General features: G+C 41.9%; 1 protein-coding gene and 1 pseudogene across 3 annotated transcripts in view; both read right to left on the bottom strand.

Moving 5' to 3' along the window:
• Itga6 (integrin subunit alpha 6) overlaps positions 1–23367 on the bottom strand; it is an 81932-nt gene that overhangs the window by 9020 nt on the left and 49545 nt on the right. For all 3 annotated transcript variants that reach the window (XM_004857678.4, XM_087200339.1, XM_013076962.3), the window contains 14 exons: positions 16292–16387; positions 16071–16132; positions 12834–12994; positions 12520–12663; positions 10746–10861; positions 10421–10610; positions 10244–10327; positions 10067–10146; positions 9836–9913; positions 9646–9748; positions 7621–7794; positions 5919–6017; positions 5716–5826; positions 5525–5623 (listed from right to left, as the gene is read on the bottom strand). In XM_004857678.4, coding sequence (XP_004857735.1) covers positions 5525–5623; positions 5716–5826; positions 5919–6017; positions 7621–7794; positions 9646–9748; positions 9836–9913; positions 10067–10146; positions 10244–10327; positions 10421–10610; positions 10746–10861; positions 12520–12663; positions 12834–12994; positions 16071–16132; positions 16292–16387 — 1597 coding nt within the window. The remainder of the gene's footprint in view (positions 1–5524; positions 5624–5715; positions 5827–5918; positions 6018–7620; positions 7795–9645; positions 9749–9835; positions 9914–10066; positions 10147–10243; positions 10328–10420; positions 10611–10745; positions 10862–12519; positions 12664–12833; positions 12995–16070; positions 16133–16291; positions 16388–23367) is intronic.
• On the bottom strand, positions 20247–21578 carry LOC147829960 (thioredoxin-related transmembrane protein 4 pseudogene; annotated as a pseudogene).

Genomic DNA, 23367 nt, shown 5'->3' with positions numbered 1-23367 from the left:
GGAGCTGAATGACTAATTTTTTAGGGTATCAAACTAAAGATCTTCATAAATACAATTTCCTGAGATGGCTGGGTGCCATCTTCTACAAAAATATGTGAGGACAAACTAGACCCTGGATTCATTCAGAAGGAGTACCATGCTTAAGCTGCAGCTGATAAGAAGCTTAAATATTAAACATTTGATAGTTGGCAAATACCAATTAAGTAAACAGTGTTTACTCAGAAACCTAAAAAATTGTTTCTGGCAAGACAACAACTCAAGTTATGTCCATTCTCATATGTCCATTATGTCTAAATGAAGTATATTAGAATTCAAATGGACTTTGTGAAGACAGGAGCTGTTTTTCAAAGCATGCAAAGACCCAGGGATTGCAATGACTATTGATTTTTGTAAGGTACATTGACTGGAGATCTACTGGTTGGAGTTTCTGGTAATTCTGAATCGAAAGAATATAAAGCAAAGGGCAAATAAAACTCAGAAGATGGTACTTAATTGGTAAGCAATGTTTTTAGTTAAGTATTTTATATTAGGATTGAACACAGGATGCTGTCTAAACATGTTTCTGTATCTACAATGGGGCTTCAATACTTCTGTAATTGTATTTTTAAAAATCTCTTCAAGCACATTGTCTTCCCACTTCTAGAAAAACTGTGTCACCTCCAATGGACTTACAGAAAATACTTAAAAGCAGCAGAACTGCTTTTCTTTAAAGCTGCTTTTCTTTAAACACTTAATAGGCAGGAGTTTACATCTGGAACTTGCAGCCAGCTATGCTGTCTCCAGCAGCCAGTGCAATACCTTCACCTTTATCAGTAACCCACTTCCTGTTAAGCCCTGAATGAGGTTTCCCCCAAGATCCCAGCCCCAGGTGGCCACCAGGCTCACTCCCTCTCTTTCCTTCCCCCAGCAGATGCCTTAGCTTTAAGGTAAAACAACCCTTCTTTGAGATTGCTGGATCCAGTGTAGGGAAACCAGAAAGGAAGGAAGAAGGAAGAAAGAAGAAACAGTGAGAGACTACTGAAGAAATAATACACTGGGCCAGAGATTTAGCTCAGTGGTTTCGCTGCCTGCTGCGCAAGCCCAAGGACCCGAGTTTGATCCCTGGTACCAAAAAAAGAAAAAAACAGAAATAATATACTTATGCAGCTGGTAAGCTGATTACAAAACAAAACAATGGCTTGCCTTAGCGCAAACTGTGTATCATTTAACCTTCCTTCCCTAGTACTTGGTACACAGTGTGTCCTTGAGGCAAGGGGGCTGTAAGAGTTAGCTGGCTAATCTGGAAGTGCAGCGTGGAGGCTGATCTGTGGCAAGGGAATCAGCCTTATTACAATCACCACGCATCACAGCCTTTAAAATGGTTGCTAACAGGAGAAACCACTCCTATAAATGGCTGCTATCCAAAAACCCGAGAGTTGAACAAGGTAATTTTTGATTTTGCAGCCTGGGCAGCTGGGTGGGCAGGAATCCAGTAGAATCTCTACACCCCAGGTCTGGACACCAATCAAACCAATATGGTAAAACAGCTCACTGGGCATCAAAGACTGAGGACCAGAGTCAGAGGCTGAGCTGGCTACACAATTACCGGGGAGAGATGTTCGGGGGTCCCAGAAGGTGAGAGGCCAGTCAGCAAGACTGTAGTGTTTGTTTACTTAAGGTGTAAAATTGTTACTACTACTACTACTGCTGCTGCTGCTGCTGCTGCTACTACTACTACTATTATGGTATGACAGTCGTTCTCTCACTGGGATGGAAGAAGTGACAAGCTGGGTTTAGGACTAGACAAGGGGATGCTTTTACCAATGAATAATAACAGGTTTCACCTTTACTAATGAATGATAACAGCTTCAGGTGAGTAGAAATGGCATAGACCTTTACAACTCCCCAAATATTTTTTTCTTTGGTTTTACTAAAACTTAGGAATTTCCATGGAGATGACCCATGCATGTAGACCTCACCCATCATGTGCCCATGAGAGGAAAAGGGCTTAAACTCTACTGATGCATTAAATTCCAATGCCAACCAGTACTGCCAAGTCCACATTAGCTTGCCAGCTGCCAGATACTTTTGCTGATTACTCTATGATGTTCCCTACTCTTACTGAACACTGATATAAAAAAAAAAATCACCTGAAGTGATTTTAATATCTTTTACATCCCATACAAAAAGTCTTATAAAAGGAAACATATCTTAAGTTCTTCTCTGAATTTAGAACCCCCCCCCCAAAAAAAATACTCATTCCTCTAAATAATGGGGTTATTTTTACCTATCATGTTTTATCTTCTGCAGCCAGGAAGCTTGGATGTTTTGTACCTGCTTCCTATGAATGAAGCAGGGACACACACAAAACTAACAATCCCTCTTTCCTTGGCACAATTCAACATTTCTCTCCTGGCTCTGTCTCCTGGAGCATGAAATTTTTTATAAAGTAGCTCATTCAATTTTGCTTCTAGCATCCAGCACAGGGAAGGATCATATATGTCTTTAACAGGTACTTGTTGATACTTTATGGATTTAATTTAATAATCGATGTTAAAAATGTAATCATTTAACCTGGTTTAACTGTGTGACTTCTGACTCTGTTATGAAAATATCTTACTTTAAAAGTGTTTTATTGGGTGGTGAATTCAATTACTCTTTGTCGTTTGTTTGTTTTTTGAGGCAGGATCTCCCTTGGTAGTTCAGACTGACCCTGAACTCACTAGGTAGCCCAGGCTGGCATCGAACTTGTGACACAATCTTCCTGCCTCAGGCTCCCCAGTGCTGGAATTACAGGCATGCACCACCACACCCCGGCTTCAATTACTCTTGAAATTGGGTAATGAAGAAGCAAAAGGTTTTTCTTATTTTTTTTTAAAGCAGGATTAGAGTAAAAGCAATGAGAAATTGTTTCGATGTTAAGACCAAAAAGTAAGACTGAATTACACAACCTCTTCTGCTTCTATCTCCAAAGAAAATGGTCTTCAGACTGGAAAGGACAGGGGAAACCAAGATGAAGACAAAACTTTAACCCATAATAAGTGAAGGCATAAAAAAAGAAAGGCATCCTGACACTTGAATTAAGCTCAAATCTTCAGGCCCCAAAAACTGCACCTTAAAATACTAAAGAAAAGTATTGGCATGATATCTGTGCTATTGTATCTCAGAAATCACAGAAAATAAAGAAGATATCGGAAAACTAGAGATAAGAAAATGTTTCAGTTTTCCTCAGAAATAAGTCCTGATATGAGACTAGTAATCCAGTCACAAATCTGCCAAATATTAAACAAAGTAGGACCATGCAAAGATGTGGCTTCCCATTAGAAGGCATGAATTCTCTAAGCCCTAAGAACATAAAATGCCCAAGACAACCTTATTCCTACTGGCGACTCAGCAACTAGACAGGACAGCAGGAGCCCTGTTCAGTCATCTTCCAGAAGAAAGTGCACTTGAGGACTCTGGAGACCTGAGATCAGGTATAAGATCCACTTGCTGGTCATGGGGATGTTTTCTCTGAATTTGTGATTTGAGGACTTAATAGAGACCATGTGTCACACAGTAGAAGAACAAAAGACCTGAAGTTAGACAGTTAGGAGTTTTAACCCAGGACCTCAAATCCTACCCTGAGTCTAATTCTTTGTTTGTAAAATGAATATAATGCCTACCTTGGTGTTCTTCTGATGTTTAAACAAATGTAAAGTATCCAGGAAATCGTGGACATTAATGTCAGTCCTTTCTCTCTAAAGTGTTGAACTTTTTTGCAGCTCTAAAAACTCTGTGATTCTCAGAGTTGGCCCCTTGTAGACATTAGAAGCTATAGCAGCTGCCCTTAGCCAGAAATGGAGAGAAAGATTCCAGGGAGGGTGTGGTTTATTTGAGAGTCCCTTCCGATGCCTTATTGATGAGAAGGGGGCTGGAGCAACTCACAGAGATACCCGAAAGCCAGGGTGACCATGTGTCCCAGGGAGCCTTGGATAGCCTTGGTTTACACCATTTCTCAACAAATGTATTCTGCTGAGGATGATAAATTCCAAGGACATTCTAAGGAGCACTGTACTTCAGAAGCCAGACTGATTAGGGAGGCTCAGTTATTTACAGCTACTGAAGTGATCAAAGCCAGAACATTTCCATAAGTAAACCAGTGGATGAATGAAGTACAGTAGTACACAATCTCTCTCCAGTCTCTACAGCAAAACGTCCCCATTTGCAATTCCTACCATGACCTGTAGCTCTTCTATCACAAGATCCTAATGCAAGTCCCTGTGGGTTCTAGACCCCCCAAAGGAACTGTTTACTAGTGGATCACCACAAAGTTCTGCTCCTTGTTCTGTCCAATATTTTTGTTAATTACTGGACAAAGATATAGAAAGTATACTTCCCAGTTTTGAAAAAGAAAGTTTGCACAGATAGAAAGTTGAGACAGTAGATGATCAAGAGTCAAAATTGCTTTACAAATTGAAACAACAGGCCAGAAGTAAATCACATACAATGTAAAGATACATTTAAAGACATCCTTTTAGATTCCTTCAAACTACTACTGAAAGACAAGATATAGGAAACACAGTTCAACAATGAATTCTGATGAAACCATCTAAGGAGTTTCAGTAGAACACAACAGAAAGAAATTCAAACACACTGTTCAGCATATATTTCCAAACCACGTTTCAGGCTGGGGTAGTGCTCACATGCTGGGAGGTAAAGGCACAGCATAAGGTTAACGGAGCAGACCACACCTTGGCCACTTGGTCCATGCGGGCTCACACCACCCAAAAAGGGCAGGTCAGGGTGGGGAGAGGCCAGAACCCATCTGGCTGGGCCTGGATGCTGTGGAAACGAACCGCTGGGTGCATCTCTCTGAACAGAGTAAGACAGGCCTACCAAGGCAAGACAGCTTTCTTCAATTACTGGGAAGGCTGCTTGATGGCTAAGAGAGGAACCTTATAATAAGCTTGTTCTAAGGGGCACAGCAAAGATGGATTTTACAAGGCTCAATTATAGAATCTCTTTTTTCTTTTTTTGGTGGCGGTACTGGAATTGAACTAGAGCCTTTGCACTGAGCTATAGCCTCAGCTCTTTTTATTTTCATTTTTTGAGACAGGTCTTGTTAAGTTGCTAAAAGTTGCCCAAGCTGGACGTGAGCTCACAGTCCTCCTGCCTCAGCTTCCCACAGTACTGGGATTACAGGAGTGTGCCACTGTGCCCAGCTGAGAGAGATCATTTCAAGTAGCTGCAGCTGGCCACTCTTGGCATGGGCATTAAGGCGAAGGGCTTAAGGTGCACCTGGTCCCACTGACCCAACAGCCCTCACACCTGCCATGTTCCTGCTGAATGGAGGACCCTAGACTGACTTCTTTTTCCCAATGCTACTATTAAAACACAGCATGGGTGGTAGTGGCTTAAGACTTTATCTGTTTTCTTCTTACTGGGGTAAGAGGGCTGTGAGGGACATGGACACTAAAGAGTGTGACCTCAGGCTGTGAGCACAGGGAGAGGGAGGGGGACCCACTCTGACCAGGGTGAAGCTCGGGACCAAGTGCCCCCTCACCTGAGTGCCTGCGTGTGGCAACTTGATATTCCCAGCAGCAGCAGTCACTTCAATGGAAGCCCGCACGAGAATGTCTAAGTAGTTCATCTTGGAATACTCCTGTTGGGAGAAGAGTGGATGTGTCAGAAAGGACAAATGTCCTAGGTGGTGGCAAATGACTCCCAGGGGACAGCCTCACGGCAGGGCCACACCTCTAGAAACGTGCTGTTCCATAACCTCGACCGCAGAACAAGAGAAGCCTTGCTGTCCAGCCCACTCAGTGGGCACCTGATGTTCACGCACTTCACGTTCACACTACAGTTCTGGAGCGGGAGGGAGACTCATGGTCAGAATCCACGGTGTACAAAGCCTTCCCCATCCTGACCCATGTTCCCAGCTCTGGAAAAATACTCACAAGGGTCTGGTATTTTCTTTCAGTAAATAAAGAAAATTTTCTCCTATCGTCTATCTGTTTTTCAGCAATTTCTCGTTTCTTTCTTGATTTGTGAGACTCCTAAAAAGAAGTATAGCCACAATAGTTCCACTTTATGTAACATTTTGTCATCACCATACAAACCTCCCAAGTAAGTAATCCCCAATTTACACAATCAGCAATCAATATCACCCCCAACCCCAGCACCAAAGGCACACAAATAACTTTAGTGTAAAACCAGCAAATGTTATGACCACTCCAGCATCAAGTTTACTGACTCATTCTGAGGACTAGTTAAGTAGTTTATTCCTACTGTGACTTTTAAACTCAGGGAAAGAGAAAAATGCTCCTTTGTTCCTCTGTGCCCCTATGAACTGTGAACAAATAGCACCAAACCATGAACCTACTGAGGTCAGGGACCATTCTTGTTCCTGTGTCCCTCTCACCCAGCTCAGTGCCTAACATGGTAGACAGCATATGTAGAACAGCCAAGTAAACTGAGGAACAGAAGCAAAAGACCCATCATCTGACTAAGTTGAGACAAGCACTGACAATTCAGCCGTGTAAGCATGTATGAACTTCAATCTCCTTCATTTGAAATGCTTGGGACCAGAAATGTTTCAAATTGTGGAGTTTTTCAGATTTTGGAATATCTGCATAGTTTACTCATTGGACATCCCTAATTTGAAATCAGATTTTAGAGAACTCTGGGTTTCAGATTTTTGGATTAGAGTTGCTCAGGCTGTAATGAAGATTAGGAGTAACCGGGCCACCCAGCTTGTTGGAGTTGACCAGTATAGGATCAGGCTGCAGGCTCCTCTACATACCCAGCCACCTTTAAGAATTTAAAATAAAAGAGCCAGACTTGTGTCGACAATGCAAACCTTTATCAAATTGGGACATAAACAAGCCAGACTCCCAGGTATGGGCAGTAGAGAGAGGGGTAAAGAGTGGCAGGTTTTGAAATCAGAAGGAGCTCAAATGCAGAATTTGCCTCTTAACACTGACTCTGAGAAAGTTACCTGATCTGTAGGAATGAGGATAACAAGGATACCTTCCAGGACTATCTAAAGATTAAAAGGAGAAACTCATGTCTGGCATGGTGGTGCATGCCTGTAATCCCAGCACTCAGGAGACTGAGGCAGGAGGATCGAAGCAAGTTGAAAGCCAGCTTGGGGTACCCAGTGAGTTCAAGGTCAGCCTGAACTACATAGGAGACCATGCCTATCAATCAATCAAACAAACAAAATGGTTAGGACAGTGCCTAAGTACTCAGTGAATATTTACTTACTATTTTATAAGAATGAACGCTTTCAAGGTCATTTGCTAAAGAGCCAGTATCTTTTGTAATGAGTCATAATGAATCTGTCTCTCGTTAATGCTGGCTGGCTCACTCCCAGGAACATGTCCCAACCCTCCTTACACGGCATACTGGGTCACAACGCTTCAGAAGAAAGGTCACTTGCCTCAATAAGCACTGAGTGACTGTGCCTTAGGTATCATACTGGTCACCAATCAGCAAAAACACCTCAGCCTGACTTAGTTACTCAACTAAAAAAGGAGAAATTGTGACAATCAAAGAAAAACTCAACATGCCAAAATGCCAGTCTCCTAAGAAGAGTCATGACCCTCTAGCTTCTCTTATATACATTTAGGGAGATGTTAGACACATCCATCAACATACCTTTAGGTTCAGGAGGTTTATTTCACTTGGTGGCTCACAAACTATCTTTTCCAGTCCTTTGGATTCCACTTTCACCAAATAAAGCAACCACTTCCCATTGCTAATTTCTTTTGGCCACTGAATATTCAAGGTTGCTGAGCCAAGGTTTTTAAGAGGTTTGCCTAAGTTAATCACCTGTTAGAAAGTAACACATATTATCTCAACATATTTCTTTTAATGTGACGTTAAATTAAGTAGTAACTCCTACTGTCAAGAAAGAAAAGCTAAAACATACGGCACAACCCTACAGTAACAACACAGGCTCTAAAAATGGACAGCTGATAGGGTATTCAAAATAGGGATTTGTGCTTAAAGATTTTTGTCAAGGAAAAAAGAGGTCAAAGAGAGATAACTGCTAAGTCAAAGGCAGGTACAACTGTCGTATGCAACACAATCAGCAGTGTTGACATACCAGCCCAGGAAAAGTCCTGTGTGCCTTAGTGCACTGTTCTGCTACCACTCTGCTCAGCAGGTGACAAACCTGTGCTATGGAAGTGCACCAATGACCTGCTCCTGGAAAACCTGCCCACAGTAAAACGAAGCTGCCTCTGTCCTCTACCACCCAGGGCAGACTTTGTAGAAAACCATGTGACAGCCATGAGTCCGAGAGCTGGAAACTGAGGAATTTCCTGTATCAGGAGCCAAAAGCAAGAGATCAGAGCCGTGTGTGTGTGTGTGTGTGTGTGTGTGTGTGTGTGTGTGTGTGTGTGTGTGTGTGTGTGTGTGTGTGTGTGTGTGTGTGTGTGTGTGTGTGTGTGTGTGTGTGTGTGTGTGTGTGTGTGTGTGTGTGTGTGTGTGTGTGTGTGTGTAGGGCTGCTCCAGAACCCATAGGCTTCATTTCTGGCCAAAGCTGTGTAGAGATTGTACCCATCACTACTTCCTGGCCCGGCGGTGTCTGTAATGCTGAGAGACACCAAGGGGGAATTCAGCCTCTTCATCCTGTCACAGTCAGTGGTGGGCCTGTTCTGGCCATTTCAGACTTTCACCTCAAACTCATCGTGCTTTGACTTAAGTTACAGAGACTCTAACTCACATATGAGTAATGAGTGAACTGCATTCCACGTGTTTATGTTCACTCAGTTGGACAAAGTCACTGTGACTGCCTACTTTGAAGTGGTTCAGACCCAATCATTACCTTCCTCACTGGCATATACTAAATCTGTATCACCATCCCCAAATTTGGGAAAAGGAGGCAAACATTAATTGCTGTGGTTTAAATCTGAATGTCCCCTCAAACCTTCATGCACTCAAAGGTGGAGCTTTTGAAAGCTGATTGGATTGGGGAGCCTTATGGCTAAATGTGATGTTGAAAAAGGTAGATCAATGGGGACGCGACCTGGAAGAGTTTATTTCCCTTCCCAGTTCCTCCCTTCATTCTCTCTGCTTCCTAGATACTATGATATGAGCACCTCAGCCCTTCCTCCGGGCTGCTTCTGCCAGGAGCCAGCCAACCATGCATAGACTGAAACTTCTAAAGCATGAGCCAAAATAAGCTTCTCTTCCTTTGAATTGTGGGTGTCAGGTATTGTGTCCCAGTGAGGAGAAGGTGATTAAGACATTAACAGTCTTTCAACCACAAGCAACAAGAAAGATGACCTTATAATGGAGGAAGAAATAAGCCATACATTCTAAAGTCCAGTAGAAATTACTTTGAGATTTTTCTTTGTTTGATAAACTCTGGTAGAATGGGATCAAGTATTACTTTGTCTCTATACCACATACACATTAAAACTCTAATAAGAAATAGACTACAATAAACTGGATTCTAACCAAAGGACTAGGCTAAGGGGCAGTTGTTCTCCACTCTTGAGGATAAAATTTTTAGTATAAACTAGTGTTCGTTTAAAAATTCACAAGCTCACATTTAACTGTTTATTTATAATGGTTTTTATTAATATTATCTACTTATTAAAATAACATATTCAAGATGATATCTAGGATATGGTAATTTCCAGTACAAGAAAAGGACCAATTGCTCCAACTCACCTTGAATTCATACTCTATTAAACTTCCCACTTCATCCTCAGATTTCATAGCTTGCTCACCCACCACTGTACCTCCAAAATACACCTGGGAAGGTTTAGCAACTCTGTTAAATTAAAAAACACCAGTTTTAGTAAGGATTATAAATAGTTCTTTCAAACATTGATTTGTTATGCTAAACACAAACACTTACCCAGAGACCGATAAAAGCAGTTCAATAACCACTTTTGCTTTAGCTGTAATTGAAGCCAAATTATCTTGATTGCTTGTTCTGAAAATGAAAAGGAAACAATGGGGTTTTATTTTAACAGTCAGTTTTCTCATTACAATTACACTTCTTTTATGTGTTAGATCAGTGCCAATTCACTGACTGCCAGGATTTTCATGAAATAATTCTGGATGGGAAGGTGGAAGTAACACTTACGTTTCCAACTTCAGGTTAATGTTCAAATCAGTGGTGTCAAAGGTGACCTCAGTTGTACTTAAGATCAAGTAAAAAGTAACCTAAAAAAATATAAATAGCTGTTAATACAGGCCAAGCATATGTATATGGTAATGGTATTTGGAACAGTAATATACAGTACGTGGAGGCATCACCTACACTGGAATTTCTTTTAAAAGGATTTCCGAGTTCACAGTCTGCCTGGGAGCCATTCTGGTTGGCCACACAACTCAGCTGTTTCTCCTGTAAGAGAGAAAGGCAACAGGCTGCAGCACAATGACGATCACGGGCTGCACGGTGCTGGTCCCCCCAACCACGGTCCCTGGAAACACTTACAGGGAAAGCCCTCAGTTCTCGGTAGGCCGAGTATGTCAGAGTGTCGGGAAACGTTGCTATGAGTTTGGCTTCATGGGCGTCGTCGCCATCTTTTTTGGGATTTCTTGGATCAGAGGGACTATTTGTCACTGTTATTTCCAAAGCAATATCCTTCTGATCTTTTAGAACTAGTTCTGGAACGCCTTTTTGGCTATTAAAAAACAACAACAACAACAACAAGAAAAAGAGAAAGTCGGACCCAATATGTTTTCAGGAATCTTTTCTTAACAAAAAGCCACCTAGAAGCCAGAGCTGTGTTTTGTTAGTGCTACAGAGTGATTCTTACATTGGGAGATAAGAAAATTTGTCTTGATTTCCTTCTCGGGTACAAAATTTATATTCTAGTTTAAGGTTGCTGTTACATACATTGTCGTCTCCACATCCCTCTTTTAAGAAATGCACCTGTGGGAAAACAAAACCAGAAAGGCATCTAAAGACGTTCCCATGTAGTCCATTTAAGAGAATTCAAGTGTAAAACACAACACTGTCATCATCTAATTCCTGCTCTGTCCTTTCTCAAACAGTGTGACCAGGCCATCGAGACGACGTGATACAGCAGTGTGGGCAATGAGTGCAGCCACAGAAAATCAGGGTACCAAACCTGGCTCTGTCACTACCTAGCTCAAACAAGTCACTGAAGCTTTCAAAGTCTATTTACCACAGGTCATATGTGTATACCAGGTCTACCCTAAGAATTACTTTACAGGTCTACCATAAGCATTATAAAAAGTAATGATGCTAACACATGATTTATATATTGTAACTCATCTAATCCTCATAACAGAACTCTGAGGAAGGTTAAGATACCATTATTATAAGCCCCACTGTACAGATGAGGAAACACTGAGCTTAAGATTAGAAAAGCAAATAGGACAGAGTACTCAGCATAATGTTTAATAGTGTATTCAATAAGCACACGGTGAAATAATGAGGAATACTGACTCCCTTACTGTTATGTTTAACTTGACTACGGAAATGGGAAAGTACCCAAGAAATATTAACATGGTAACAACCAATAACATCAAAGCACATGAAGTACACCAAAGTTTAGGGAACTCTATTTGGTGACAGAAATAACTGACCAAGTAGAGACTTAGGAAGCCAGGTATGTGGCACAGCCTGTAATACCAGTACTCGGGAGGCTGAGGCAGGGATCACCATGAATCCCAGGCCAGACTGGACTACATAGTGAGACCCTGTCTCAAACAAAACAAAACAAAAGCAGAGATTCAGGCATTAGCTCCTGAGCTGAAAGCACCAAGTACTCCTCCATTCAGCAAAGCTATGTCAGGGAGCCACCAATACCAGGAGCCTCACAGCCTCAATCCGCTACCAAGTGGATTTTTTTTTTTCTGAGAGAGACAAGGTCTCACTATGTTACCCAGGCTGACCTCAAACTCTTGGGCTCAAGCAATCTTCCTGCTCCAATCGCCCCAGTGGCTAGGACCTCAGGCAAGTGCAACCATGCCCAGCTACACCAACTGGACTTTGACAGAAAGTGTATAATACCAAATGAAGAAATCATATCTTCCCAGGCTAATGTTGATTTCAACCATCCTAAGCCCTAGTAATCAGACCCCACATCTTATATGAGGTGTCTAGCAAGCCATACAGTATATTTCTTCCTAAGATGATCTAGGCTACTTTAGGCACCAAATGATTATTACACTGTAACATATGTTTGTTTGCCTTGCTGAATTTTAATATTCCTTGATTTGTTTTCTGCATTTTACTGTTCTCAATGATAAAATGCCACATAGTTTTCTTTCTACACATAGCTACAGGAGAAAACAGTAAGGGAATATAAGCTCTGCCAAAATTACAGTCTTAATTACACTGGCCAAAAATAATGAAGACAAAATACTGCCAAGCTCCACACTGTACTACATAGGTTTCACTGCTAATTTGGGAAACAAGTCATCTCAAACAGTCCATATACTAAAAGGCAGATTAATAAAAGAACACCCTTAAAGCACATCACTAGTTCTACTGCCTTGAGAGTTGATTTACCATCACAACATGGCAACAACTTCGGCCAAACAAAAGTCAGGAAGACTTACATCGGTTTGGACTGTCTTAGGTTCGTTTGAATTCAGAATTGGAAGAATTTCCGGAAGTGAGTTTACCCGCCGGCGAGAGCTGGGCTCCTGGATCTCCACAGAAGCTGTTATGGGGATGGGACGCAGTTTGTCTCTGATGTTTTCCTGCAAAGTGAGCGTGGGACAGTTATGCTGAGATGCAACTGGCGAGCCCCAAACGATGACTGTGTATTGCTGAACGGGTTGCTGGGACCCATCTGAGGAATCTGGGTGCAGTGCCCTAAGACCCAGCTCCTGTCCTCCGAAGCAGCAGCACAGGGCTGTCACAGGCTCACCTGCAGCCACAGGGTCTCCTCCATGCACAGCCGCTGCTTCTGCCTGTTCAGAGTGAGTTCCTGAGAATATCTGGGCTCAGATGCTTGGTTTCGAAACTGAACTCTTGATGACAGCCCATGCTTTCTTCTTGCTTTTTCAGCTTCAAGTGTGCCCACAATTGCTAGATAAAATTAACAAAGTCGTATTAATTTACAACGTGTTCATGCACCATCCAGCCTTAATTATGGGGAGCTGCTTTTAAAATATTTTAATTTTTCATAAAACAACACTTTTCTCCACCACCTGTGTTTCTCTTCGTTATTTCCTAATCAGGTACATTTCATGATTTGTGATGTTTCCAGTCAAACTGTCCTTTCCTCCCCTCTGCTGTTAACAATGTCTTAAATTTTCACTGAACCACCTGGGGGAGCTCGAGAATAAGTCAAAACCTTCTTACTGCAGCTACTGAGAATCAAGGAGTTTCTGGCTGAATTTCAGGAACACACAGAATACAGAACATAACCAGAAACACCCAACATTCCCTCAGGGCCTCAACTGACTGACTCTCCATGAAATCTTGCTTCACTGACCCTGGGCCTTTGCTATTCAAAAAAGGTCTCTGGGAATGGTGGCATCTTCTGCCAGCTGAACCACAATCTGCATTTGTATCATTGCCAGGTGATTTTTTTTTTTTTTTTTTTTTTTTGGCACCAGGGATCGAACTCGGGTCCTTGCGCTTGCGCAGCAGGCGGCGAAACCACTGAACTAAATCCCCGGCTCATCGCCAGGTGATTTTTATACATACAGTTTAAGAGAAAGAACACTTGTTTAAACAGAGGAATATGGAGAAATCTTTTGACAATAGGACAAGACCTTTCACTTAAAAAGAAAAAGCATCAAATGGCAAATGTTATTCCTTTTAGTCGGTGGATGGCTGTCAGTGTACTACAACCACCACCGAAGTTTCTACCCCAGTCTAGAAGGACAGCTTGCTCTTGATTGTTGCACTAATGGAGCTTGGATGCAAGCCAGGATCTGGATTATCAAACTCTCATTTCTTGACTTTAGAATGCATTCTTTGTCGGATCACTAGATGTAGCTGCTAACCATGTTTTTCATGGGCCAATACTTGAATTACTCACATTCATTAAGCACTCACTAACCACTGGAAAGGAAAGCAAGCCAACCCACATGGAGTTTGGAGAAGGCAACCTCGAGGAAAAAAATTGCTACAAATATCGGAGAAAATGAACAGCCCACGTTCTAATATTCACATTAAGGCTGGAAGAAACCTTTCTGACAGCACCTATTTTAATACTCTATCTTTGCAGATGAAGAAAAAGGAGGCCTGGGGCCATACAGTGAAGGGTGAGGAATCCCCTGTGTTAAATCTTCATCACAAACACAAAAGAGGGCAGCTTTGTGCAGCCAGGCAGGCGCCTGAGTCTCACCAGCCTCTAGCCCTCCACCTGGGTTGGTCCCCCCACGCCTCCTTGTCTACCTCCCCTGGCCTGCTTAAGGTCCTTACTTCTCCTTCACATCTCACGCTGGATCCCACTTCCTCCAGAAAGCCTGTCCTGGCACCTCCTATGCCACCCTAGAGCATCCTACATCCCCAAGCCCTCTATGCCCAATGTGCTGTGACTGTCTGTCTCCTACAGTGGGGCCCAGCTGAGGACGGGGACCACACAGTCCTGTTCACCACCGCATTCCCAGCAGCTACTGTAACCCCCAATAGAAACCATGATTTGTAGAATGAACAGAAATGCGAGTAACTCATTCACACCTATATGCAAGCTGGTATGTGTGCACACACACAGAATGTAACATTGTTCTTATGCTGTAACAACAGCTACTCAGATATGTAAGACCACAATTGAAAACATGGACAGTTCCAGTGGTAATTTCTGTGTCCATCTGAAGAATTCTTAAATGTCACAGCCACCAAATGAAATGCTCCCCCATTCTAGGCCCTCCGCAGCCTTGACACCATCCATTTATCAGTGACCTCCTAACTTTACAATGAACCAGATAAAGGCTCCCACACTGAGTGTCCCTCATCGCAGAAGGGCGGGAGGGTGTAGACGCATTAAAATCGCTTATCCACCAAACCCACAGTAACCTTCCCTCAACCTCCAGACAGTTCATGCCATCTTAAAATCCTTGTAGGCCACTTTTGCTGACCCTCTGAGGGGCAAGCCAAGTAGATACTCATTAAGGCTCAATTATAAATATCTGAATGTATGGAACACTACATCTGAGGATTGCTGAGTTCAAGTATCCCTGTCAAACAATAAGCTCACATTTGGGGATGTTGGGGGAAGATTCTAGATGTAGTAACTTATGCAGCTTTGTAAAAGTTCTGTTTTATTTCCTTCAGAAGTTCCCAATCCTGAGGAAGCATAAGCAATCAAAGCAAGTGCTCTGTCTTCGAAGAAAAAAAGTCCCACCCATAATAGGCCGTCAACAAACTTGGTTAATGCAGTAATTATAGAATGAATATAAAAGCAATACACATGGCATCAAATGTTGCATTAAAGCTAGGGGAAGGTTTGTCATCTCTCTTATACATGATGAATTTGAGAGGAGCGCTCCAGTGAGATTTGCCATCTGCAGTCAAATAAAGTGGTTTGAAAAACATGGGAGAGTAACAGACACAATGTTTCCCTCATTTCCTCCCCTGCTTGTGTCTCCATTCTATTTCAAACAAGGGTAAGAGGCCTGTCATCCTGGTGGGCCAGTGGAAGGTGGGACATCTGGGTACAGTAATACAAACAATACTAAAAGGATGAGAGAACAGAAGAATGCAATGTCATTAAAAGCCAAGCAACAAAAATGCCCACTGTATTGAAAATCAGAGCAAAAGGCCACGGCAAAGCCTCCATGCTGTGCTCCGGCTCCTCAGCTGCCTGTCCACAGCCACCACCCACCTCCTCACCGCCACAAAACCAATTTTCCACACTGCTTTTCAAAGGCAGAAATGGAGGAAACTGTTGTGGTAGCAAATAAGCACTTTTCCGAGGCCTTCTGTCCTAAACCATCTGCTCTGGAAAATTCAAATGGAGCCCAAATGGAGTTTTTCCTCCCTCCCTGCACTATGGCCTCCTAATTAAAGGGGAGACCACAGATACACTTAATTCTTTAAACACGAATTTATGGGGCCACTTGGCCACTATAGTTTTGTTTTCCTGTGAATTAAGTAGAACTTTCAACCTGGCAGAAAGAAAAAAAAAAATTTTTATGTACTGGATACTTACTTATTGGAGGATTGTAACCAGCGGGTTTGGCAGTATATTCAAAACAGGCTTTAACCTTGAGGCTGTATAAAATCAAATACATACTTCTTAAAAGATGCATTATTGCAGTGGAAAGAACCCAACATGTTCTCCAGCTCTCCAACTCCCCCCATTGCCCATCGCCGAGTAAAATAGCGCATAACCACGTGACACAGCTCCCAGGACACAAGAGCAACTCCTACCATATCCCACTAGGGGCCCCGCATGTTTTCTGGTGGAGGTCAATTCTGTTGGGAGTCACTGTGATGGTTTTCTGAATGTTAATTACAGGCCGGGATCTGAGGACAAAGGAGTGAAAAATAAGCTCAGACTCTTGTTACCTTGAAAGTGAGATTCATTCACATACTAAATGGCATCTCAGCTGCCTGCTAGATCCTAAAAACCACAGGAAAATTTCTGCACGTGATTTTTCCTCCAGTATATAAACAAGTTTATAGAACTTAAATCATATATTTAAAATTATACTGTACTTAAAATATTTACAAACTGTGTTATTTGTGGGATAGTACTGGGGACTGAACTTAGGGTCTTTGCACTGAGCTGCATTCCCAGCCCTTTATTTTCTAAGACAGGTCTCACTAAGCCCCTAATGGGCTTGAACTTGTTATCCTTCCGCTGTAGCCTTCCAGGGGTGCTGGGATTGATTACAGGTGTGTACCATCACAAACAGCTTTAAAATGTACAAACTTATAAATGGAGATATCTGCTATGAGGATGTAAGTTTCAAGAGTTTTAGAGCAAATATGTCTCCATTACAATATGCCCTACCCACAAGTAGCCTTTATGTTCTTTCAGACACCTATCGATCTATGTGTTTCTGTTACAAACATCACCTAAATATAAAAACCAGAGGACTGGGGATTTAGCTCAGTGATTCTGCTGCCTGCCTCGCAAGCACAAGGACCCGAGTTCAATCCCCGGTACCAAAAAACCCCCACACATTACTGTGTGTAAACTTATGCATCCACTTGCGTTTATCTGTAGGATAAATTCCTAGCAGTGGAACTGCTAAGACAAAGAATACATTCATTTTTAAAAACTGCTATATTTAAGTTTATTCTTGATACATAAAAACTACACATATTTATGGAGTACCATGTGATGTTTTGATACATGTATATATTGTATAATGTTAAACATACTTATCCCTTCAAATGTTTATCATTTATGGCAAAAATATTAAAAATCCTTTCTTCTAGCTTTTTGAAGTGTATATGGTATATATGGTATATATACATTAGTCTATAGCCACCCTAATGTACAATAGCACACCAGAAGATCCTGCTTCTATCTATCTGTAACTTAGTACCTATTGATCAACTTACCTACCCCCAGTTTTCCCAGATTCTGGTTACCACTGCTCTCTTCTCTACTTTTATGAGACCAACATTTTTAGATTCCATATGAGGTCATGTAGCATCTGTCTTTCGGTGCCTGCTTTATTTCACTTAACAATGATCTCTAGTTCTAGCCATTTTGTTGCAAATGCTCGATTTCATTCCCTTTTTATGGCTAAATAGCATTGCATGAGTATATGTACATTTTCTTTAGCCATTCATCAGTTGATGAACACTTCGGTTGTTTCCATTTCTTGGCTATTATGAGTGGTGCTACAATAAACTCAGGAATGCAAATTTCTCTTTGAAAAACTGATTTCATTTCCATGAGATATATACTTAATTGTGGGATTGCTGGATCATAGTTCCTTTTTTACTTTTTTTGGTACCGGGGATGGAACTCCGGTCCTTGCGCTTGCACAGCAGGTGGCAAAATCACTGAGCTAAATCCCCAGCCCCTCCATTTTTACTTTTTAAAGAAACTTTCATACTGTTTTCCATGATGGCTGTACTAATTTACATTTCCATCAACAGTGCACAAGGGTTCCTATTTCCCTTATTACCTATGTCTTTTTAAAGCCATTCTTACCAGGGTGAGGTGGTATGTGCACTTTTAATGAGTAATCTTGCTGAAGTACCTTCCCCCAAAATTGCCACCACAATACCTCTGACACCCAGGCTGCTCTCTATCAAGGCATTTATACGTATGTTAATTTCAGCAACAAAGCCAGCCCTAAACCTTTTAGTCTGCATCTTGCAAACACTTCTTCTGTATCCTCCCTTGAAATCTCCCATCCCAATCTCAGAACTGACTACCCTTTCTCTCGCCCACAGAATCTCTCAGCAGGAACTTGAATCCCTCCGCCTCCTCCCAGCTCTGCCTTGCTGCCCACCAACACCCGGTTCTGGAATCCACACCTTCTTCCTGCTCACCACAGGAAAACATCTTTTCTCTTCCTTAGGTGTCCTCCCCTGCTCATGCAGCCAAAGAGGTCACAGAGTGGGTGGGCGGGGGGGTTGCTGGGATCTTGAGTCACCCTCACCTCCTCCACTCCCCAGCCAGGTTTCACTACCACGCGGGTTCAGATGGCCTGGGTTTAGGGTAAACCCAGTCACCCTGGAGAACAGTGTTTTTATAGGAAAATGTATTATTAACTGGAACAGTGAACTCGACCTTCTGGAAGCTTCTGGTGGGCTGACGAGGGCATGAATCCATTCCTGGGGAAGACAGGGGCCAATAAAGGGACAAGTACTGCCCACCTTCCCTGCTTCTCTGTTTTCCTTTACATTTTTCATTTTATTTTCAGACAGCTGCGAGTTTCTAAAATGCTAACTAGGAATATTCTTAATTTTGAGAGCATATGTAAGAGCCAAAAACTGACACTTTTTACTTACAGTATTTGGGTTTTTTTAAACAAAGTAATATTGTAACTGCCTAGGCAAATGGTTTTTGTGAAAATACTTATACGGAAAGCAATACATCATTTTGTTTTTACTTAGTCATTACTACTATTATGTTTTGATGAAAATGGAAATTTACAATAAAATGAAACCATATGGGATCAAGAATTATGTACAATTCTGTGATCAGATGATCTGTAATTCAGGCAATGTCTTGCTTAAAACAGTATCTTGATTTCTCATTTCAGTTGCTGCATATGCTATTTGAGGAAGCAAAGAATACATAGAGAGAAAATAATTAAATGCACTGGGCTAAAAATCCAGACTATTACAAGGAATATAAATAACAAACATAATGTATTACAGGACAAATAAACAATGTCTTTAGCATAAAAATTGAATTTTCACGAAAATGCTGTCTGGTAACCACCGATTACACAAAAACATGTCAAAGTTGTACAAGCAACGTATATACAATATCACAATCTACATAAAACTTGGCTGAGAATACATCTTCTGAAGGCCACATCCTCAGCAGAAGCTATCAATGGAAACTTCTACTTTGGAACAGCTGTTCAAAAAACTGCCCCATCAGGTTTCATCAGACTTGATGACCCCATTATTTGGCTTTTGCAAGACAAACTGTAAGCTTCTCAAGAGGATCAAAATGTAAGGCTAAAAATAAGAACCAAGATGCATTATGTAAAGGTACAATTCCCAATGAGACATGTAATTGTGTTGTATACCTACAATGTACCAATAAAAGAATTTAACAACAACAAAAAAAGTAAGACTGAGATAAAGATACTACATAAGAAGGAACTTTTTTGTTGGCACAAAAGATTTACATGAATACTTTCCAAAATGTTGGTATTTCTGACAAGATGGGTCTACCATACATCTATAATACTGGCAGGAGAAACACTGTAACACAGAGATGAAAGACAGACCATCTACTGATACACACCAGCAAAAGCACAAGTACCTTTCTTTCTCTCACTTCACTTCAAAGGCCACATGCTGAAATCTCAGGTTTACCCTTCTTTTTAACCTTTTTATCTCTTGAATGCTTCCCATCCTATAAAGCAATATACTGTACCAGCTTCATACCTGAAGGACTTACTAATAAAGTCATATGTAAGTCTCCCTTTATATAGCATTGTTTAGAGCCTTTTTGGGGGGTACCGGGGATCAAACTCAGGACGTTCTGCTTGTGTGGCAGGAGGCAGCACCACTGAGCTAAATCCCCGGCCCTATATACCATTTTTTAATCATCTACCCCAAAGATTTACAGGATCAGTTTTGCAGACTAACATATACTCAAATCATGTAGCAACATCAAAGCTAACAACAAGGAATTTTGGCCATAAAAAGTCAAACCTTTCTTGACTGTAAAAAGTCAATCTAGCCACCCTTGTTTACTTTTTACTCCAGTGATTATTTCTGGGTGACAGATATTGTATTCACAAGATAAGGCTGGGAGTGCAGCTATGCAGTGCACAACCTGTGAACTGAATAGGCCTGTCCTTACCCATTCAAAGATTATACCTCCAAGGGAAAGGAAGAAGAGGAACTGTCTGCACCTTGCTGCAGTATGAGATCTCCAAGCACACTGGCTTGGCTGCAGATTTCTGTGTCAGCTAAGGAGGGTTTCTCAGTGGTGTCTCCTTTAGTCTCCTCAGATTCGACTTCCTCCTTGGTCACACTGGCCTCTGACAGAAGCCCCTGGTTGTTGGCATCACTCCTGTCCTCATCCACACCACCAGCCACAATGTCCATCTCCTCTTCTTCCTCTGCTTCATCTTCATCACCAAGGTCTTCTTTCTCCTCTTCATCATCTAAAAGGCTGTCCTTATTTTCTTCTTCATTGGAATCATCTTTTTCCTCTTCTGCATCCTGTAAATGTTCAGCTTCCTGAGCCTCCTCTGATCTCTGATTTTGCTCAGAATGTACAGATAAATTCCTTGGAAGTAGTACACAGGAAGCATTCTGATATTACCACCAAGACCAGACCCATGAAAAGGCCAAAAACCAAAGTGGCAACGATGAAAAAGACATAAGAACGCCAAGCAGGAATTCCAAGGGTCACTGTGAAATAATTGTGAAGATGCCAAATCTTGCCAGAGATGCTAAAAAGACCAGCCATTCCAGACATCGTTAGAGAAGCTGGGGACTTCCAGCCAGTCAGAGGCTCAACTGACTGCCATTTCTTATCTAAGATGTAATTCTGTAGATCTTCAAAGATTCCTGGGCCTCGGTAATGGCAGAATATCCCATCTTCTGCATGAAAAAAGGCTGGGAGAAAGAAACGGCCACTCAAACCTGGTTCCTGAATGACATCCACCTTCCCCACACTGATCTGAAGAGTTTCACCGTTCTTTGCAAAGGTCTCCCATTCAGAATCAGTCTGCTGGCACGATGGACACCACGGGGCATAAAATTTCAGCATCCACTTGCCCTCCATCACCAATGTCCAGTTGGAAGTGGTCGTGGGCTGTACCCTGCTCGGCTCTGCCAGCACCAGGACCTGCTCAGGGCCCTCGGCAACTGCCAAAGCTGCGACCCAGGCGACCAGGAGCGCCGTCTACAGCGGGCCTCACTGCCCGCCCGCCATGTTGCTGGGCGTGGGTGACGCTCCTCCACAGGCTGAGGTCCCAGGGACACGGGGCCACGGCCTCGATGGCAGACCTGCCCACCTGACCTGCCTTCAGAGGTGGTCTGAGATGGCAGGGCACGCCGCCTCTGCCAGCGCCAGGCTGCGCACAGCGACCGTGCACTGGAGGACCCAATATTTGTTCACATAAATATATTAAAATCAGTTGCCACAGATGCAGTGTTTTATGTATCATGCTATTAATGCATTACTATGGGATAAATTCTAAAATATTTTAATCCGTATTTCTGACTGAGGCCTCCTTTTTTAAACAAACAATATATATACAATTTTAAATTTTATTTTAGCATTTATTAGTACGTGTTAGTATAGATAGAATTTTGAGGGTACAGTTGTATGAACGATAAAAATGTGTCTTTTTTTTACACATGAAGCAAATCTTACTGGCCTCACTGGCTCATGTGTAATTGGTGTTCATTCATTAACTACCCTGAAGTACTAGTATGGCTGAAGGAGGATATGCCCAATATTGAGGGTGGAAAGATTCAGGTACTATACTGTTCTCTCAGGACCCAGCCTTAAATAAATGCTCAAGCCATGCGTAGGACTCATTTTCCTCATTTGTTAAATAAACGGGTTGGTTACTCCATTACCAAAGGATTTTAAAATCTGCTTTCAAACTACAAGAAGGAACAAGTTTATAAAGTTCATTACCAACCTACTTATGAAAACAGGAAAGTAAAGTTAGAGTATCAATTACACACAGACTGGGGCAAACATTTAATTATCCAAAGTTCAGTCACCTATTGGAAAAACTTGGTAACCAGATTTTGGTATAAGAAGTAGTTTTCTTTTAGTTGACAGCTACACCTCACTCTAGCACTTCCCATTGGCTTGTAATAGAAAGCCTGAAGTAGGTGAATGTCATACACTCTTCTCCCTTTTAAAAATGTTCAATTACTTCAAGGTTAATACCTATGTGAGCAAAGAGAAACGCACACATAAAGGGAGTGTTGAGAACAACTAAACTTAAGACCTCTGTAATGTGTGAAGGGGGGCACAGAGCCACACCCCTCCCCAGCACAGTGGGTCAAAGGTCCCCAGGCTTGAGACCATCATCACCAAAAACACAAACCTTGAATGACACAGCCTTGCTTTCCTGAGATCTTCCCTGTCCAAATCACATACACGTGTCCGTTTATTTGGTTAACTTAATTTTTTGTTTAGTTTCTTCCTTTGACCTCATTAATAGCTCAGACACTCTCTTCTCCACTTGTTTTCACACCTCCTGTGTTTGCCATCTGTAACTGGCTTCTCCTGTGGTTCTTTGCTTTCACATGAAATGGCTTTCAAAGATCTTGCTGTTTACCCAGAAAATGAATTTTCTTTCACTGTAGTAAAATATTCTCTTCAGAACATTTCTGGGACCCCAACATGGTGACTTGTGCGTGTAATCCCAGCTACTCTGGAGGATGAGGCAGGAGGATCACTTAAGCTCAGGAATTTAAGACAAGCCTGGACAATGTAAAGAGACCCCAACCCCCACTCAACAAGGGGGTCCTCAGGCTGGTTACTAATTCCCAGGTGAATTTGGGGGGATTGTATTTTAGTTATGGAGGCTGCATCTATACCTTGCACTCTTCTAAAGTCTACAGGACCACAAAGACACCAATCTCACAGAGAACCCAGCATTTCTGTCTTAGAGTTTCACTGTACATTACTGCCCATTTCCCTAAAGGTATTTGTTAAGATAGAAAAATGACTTTAAAGTTGAACAGTTAAAAAATAAATCAAATAGTTCATTTTTATTAGCAACCAAAGAAATGCAACTTAAATCAAAAGGTGAGATCATGCATTGTATTAGTAAACATTAATCATATTCAATATTGGTAAGGCTGTAAGAAAA

The sequence above is a fragment of the Heterocephalus glaber genome, unplaced genomic scaffold, assembly GCF_053883595.1.
Source record: "Heterocephalus glaber isolate CG9 unplaced genomic scaffold, H.glaber_assembly_v1.0 deba00000347, whole genome shotgun sequence".
NCBI classification, from domain to species: Eukaryota; Metazoa; Chordata; class Mammalia; order Rodentia; family Bathyergidae; genus Heterocephalus; species Heterocephalus glaber.
Note: the sequence above shows the minus strand (reverse complement) of the source record. Positions and strands in the feature narration are given on the sequence as shown.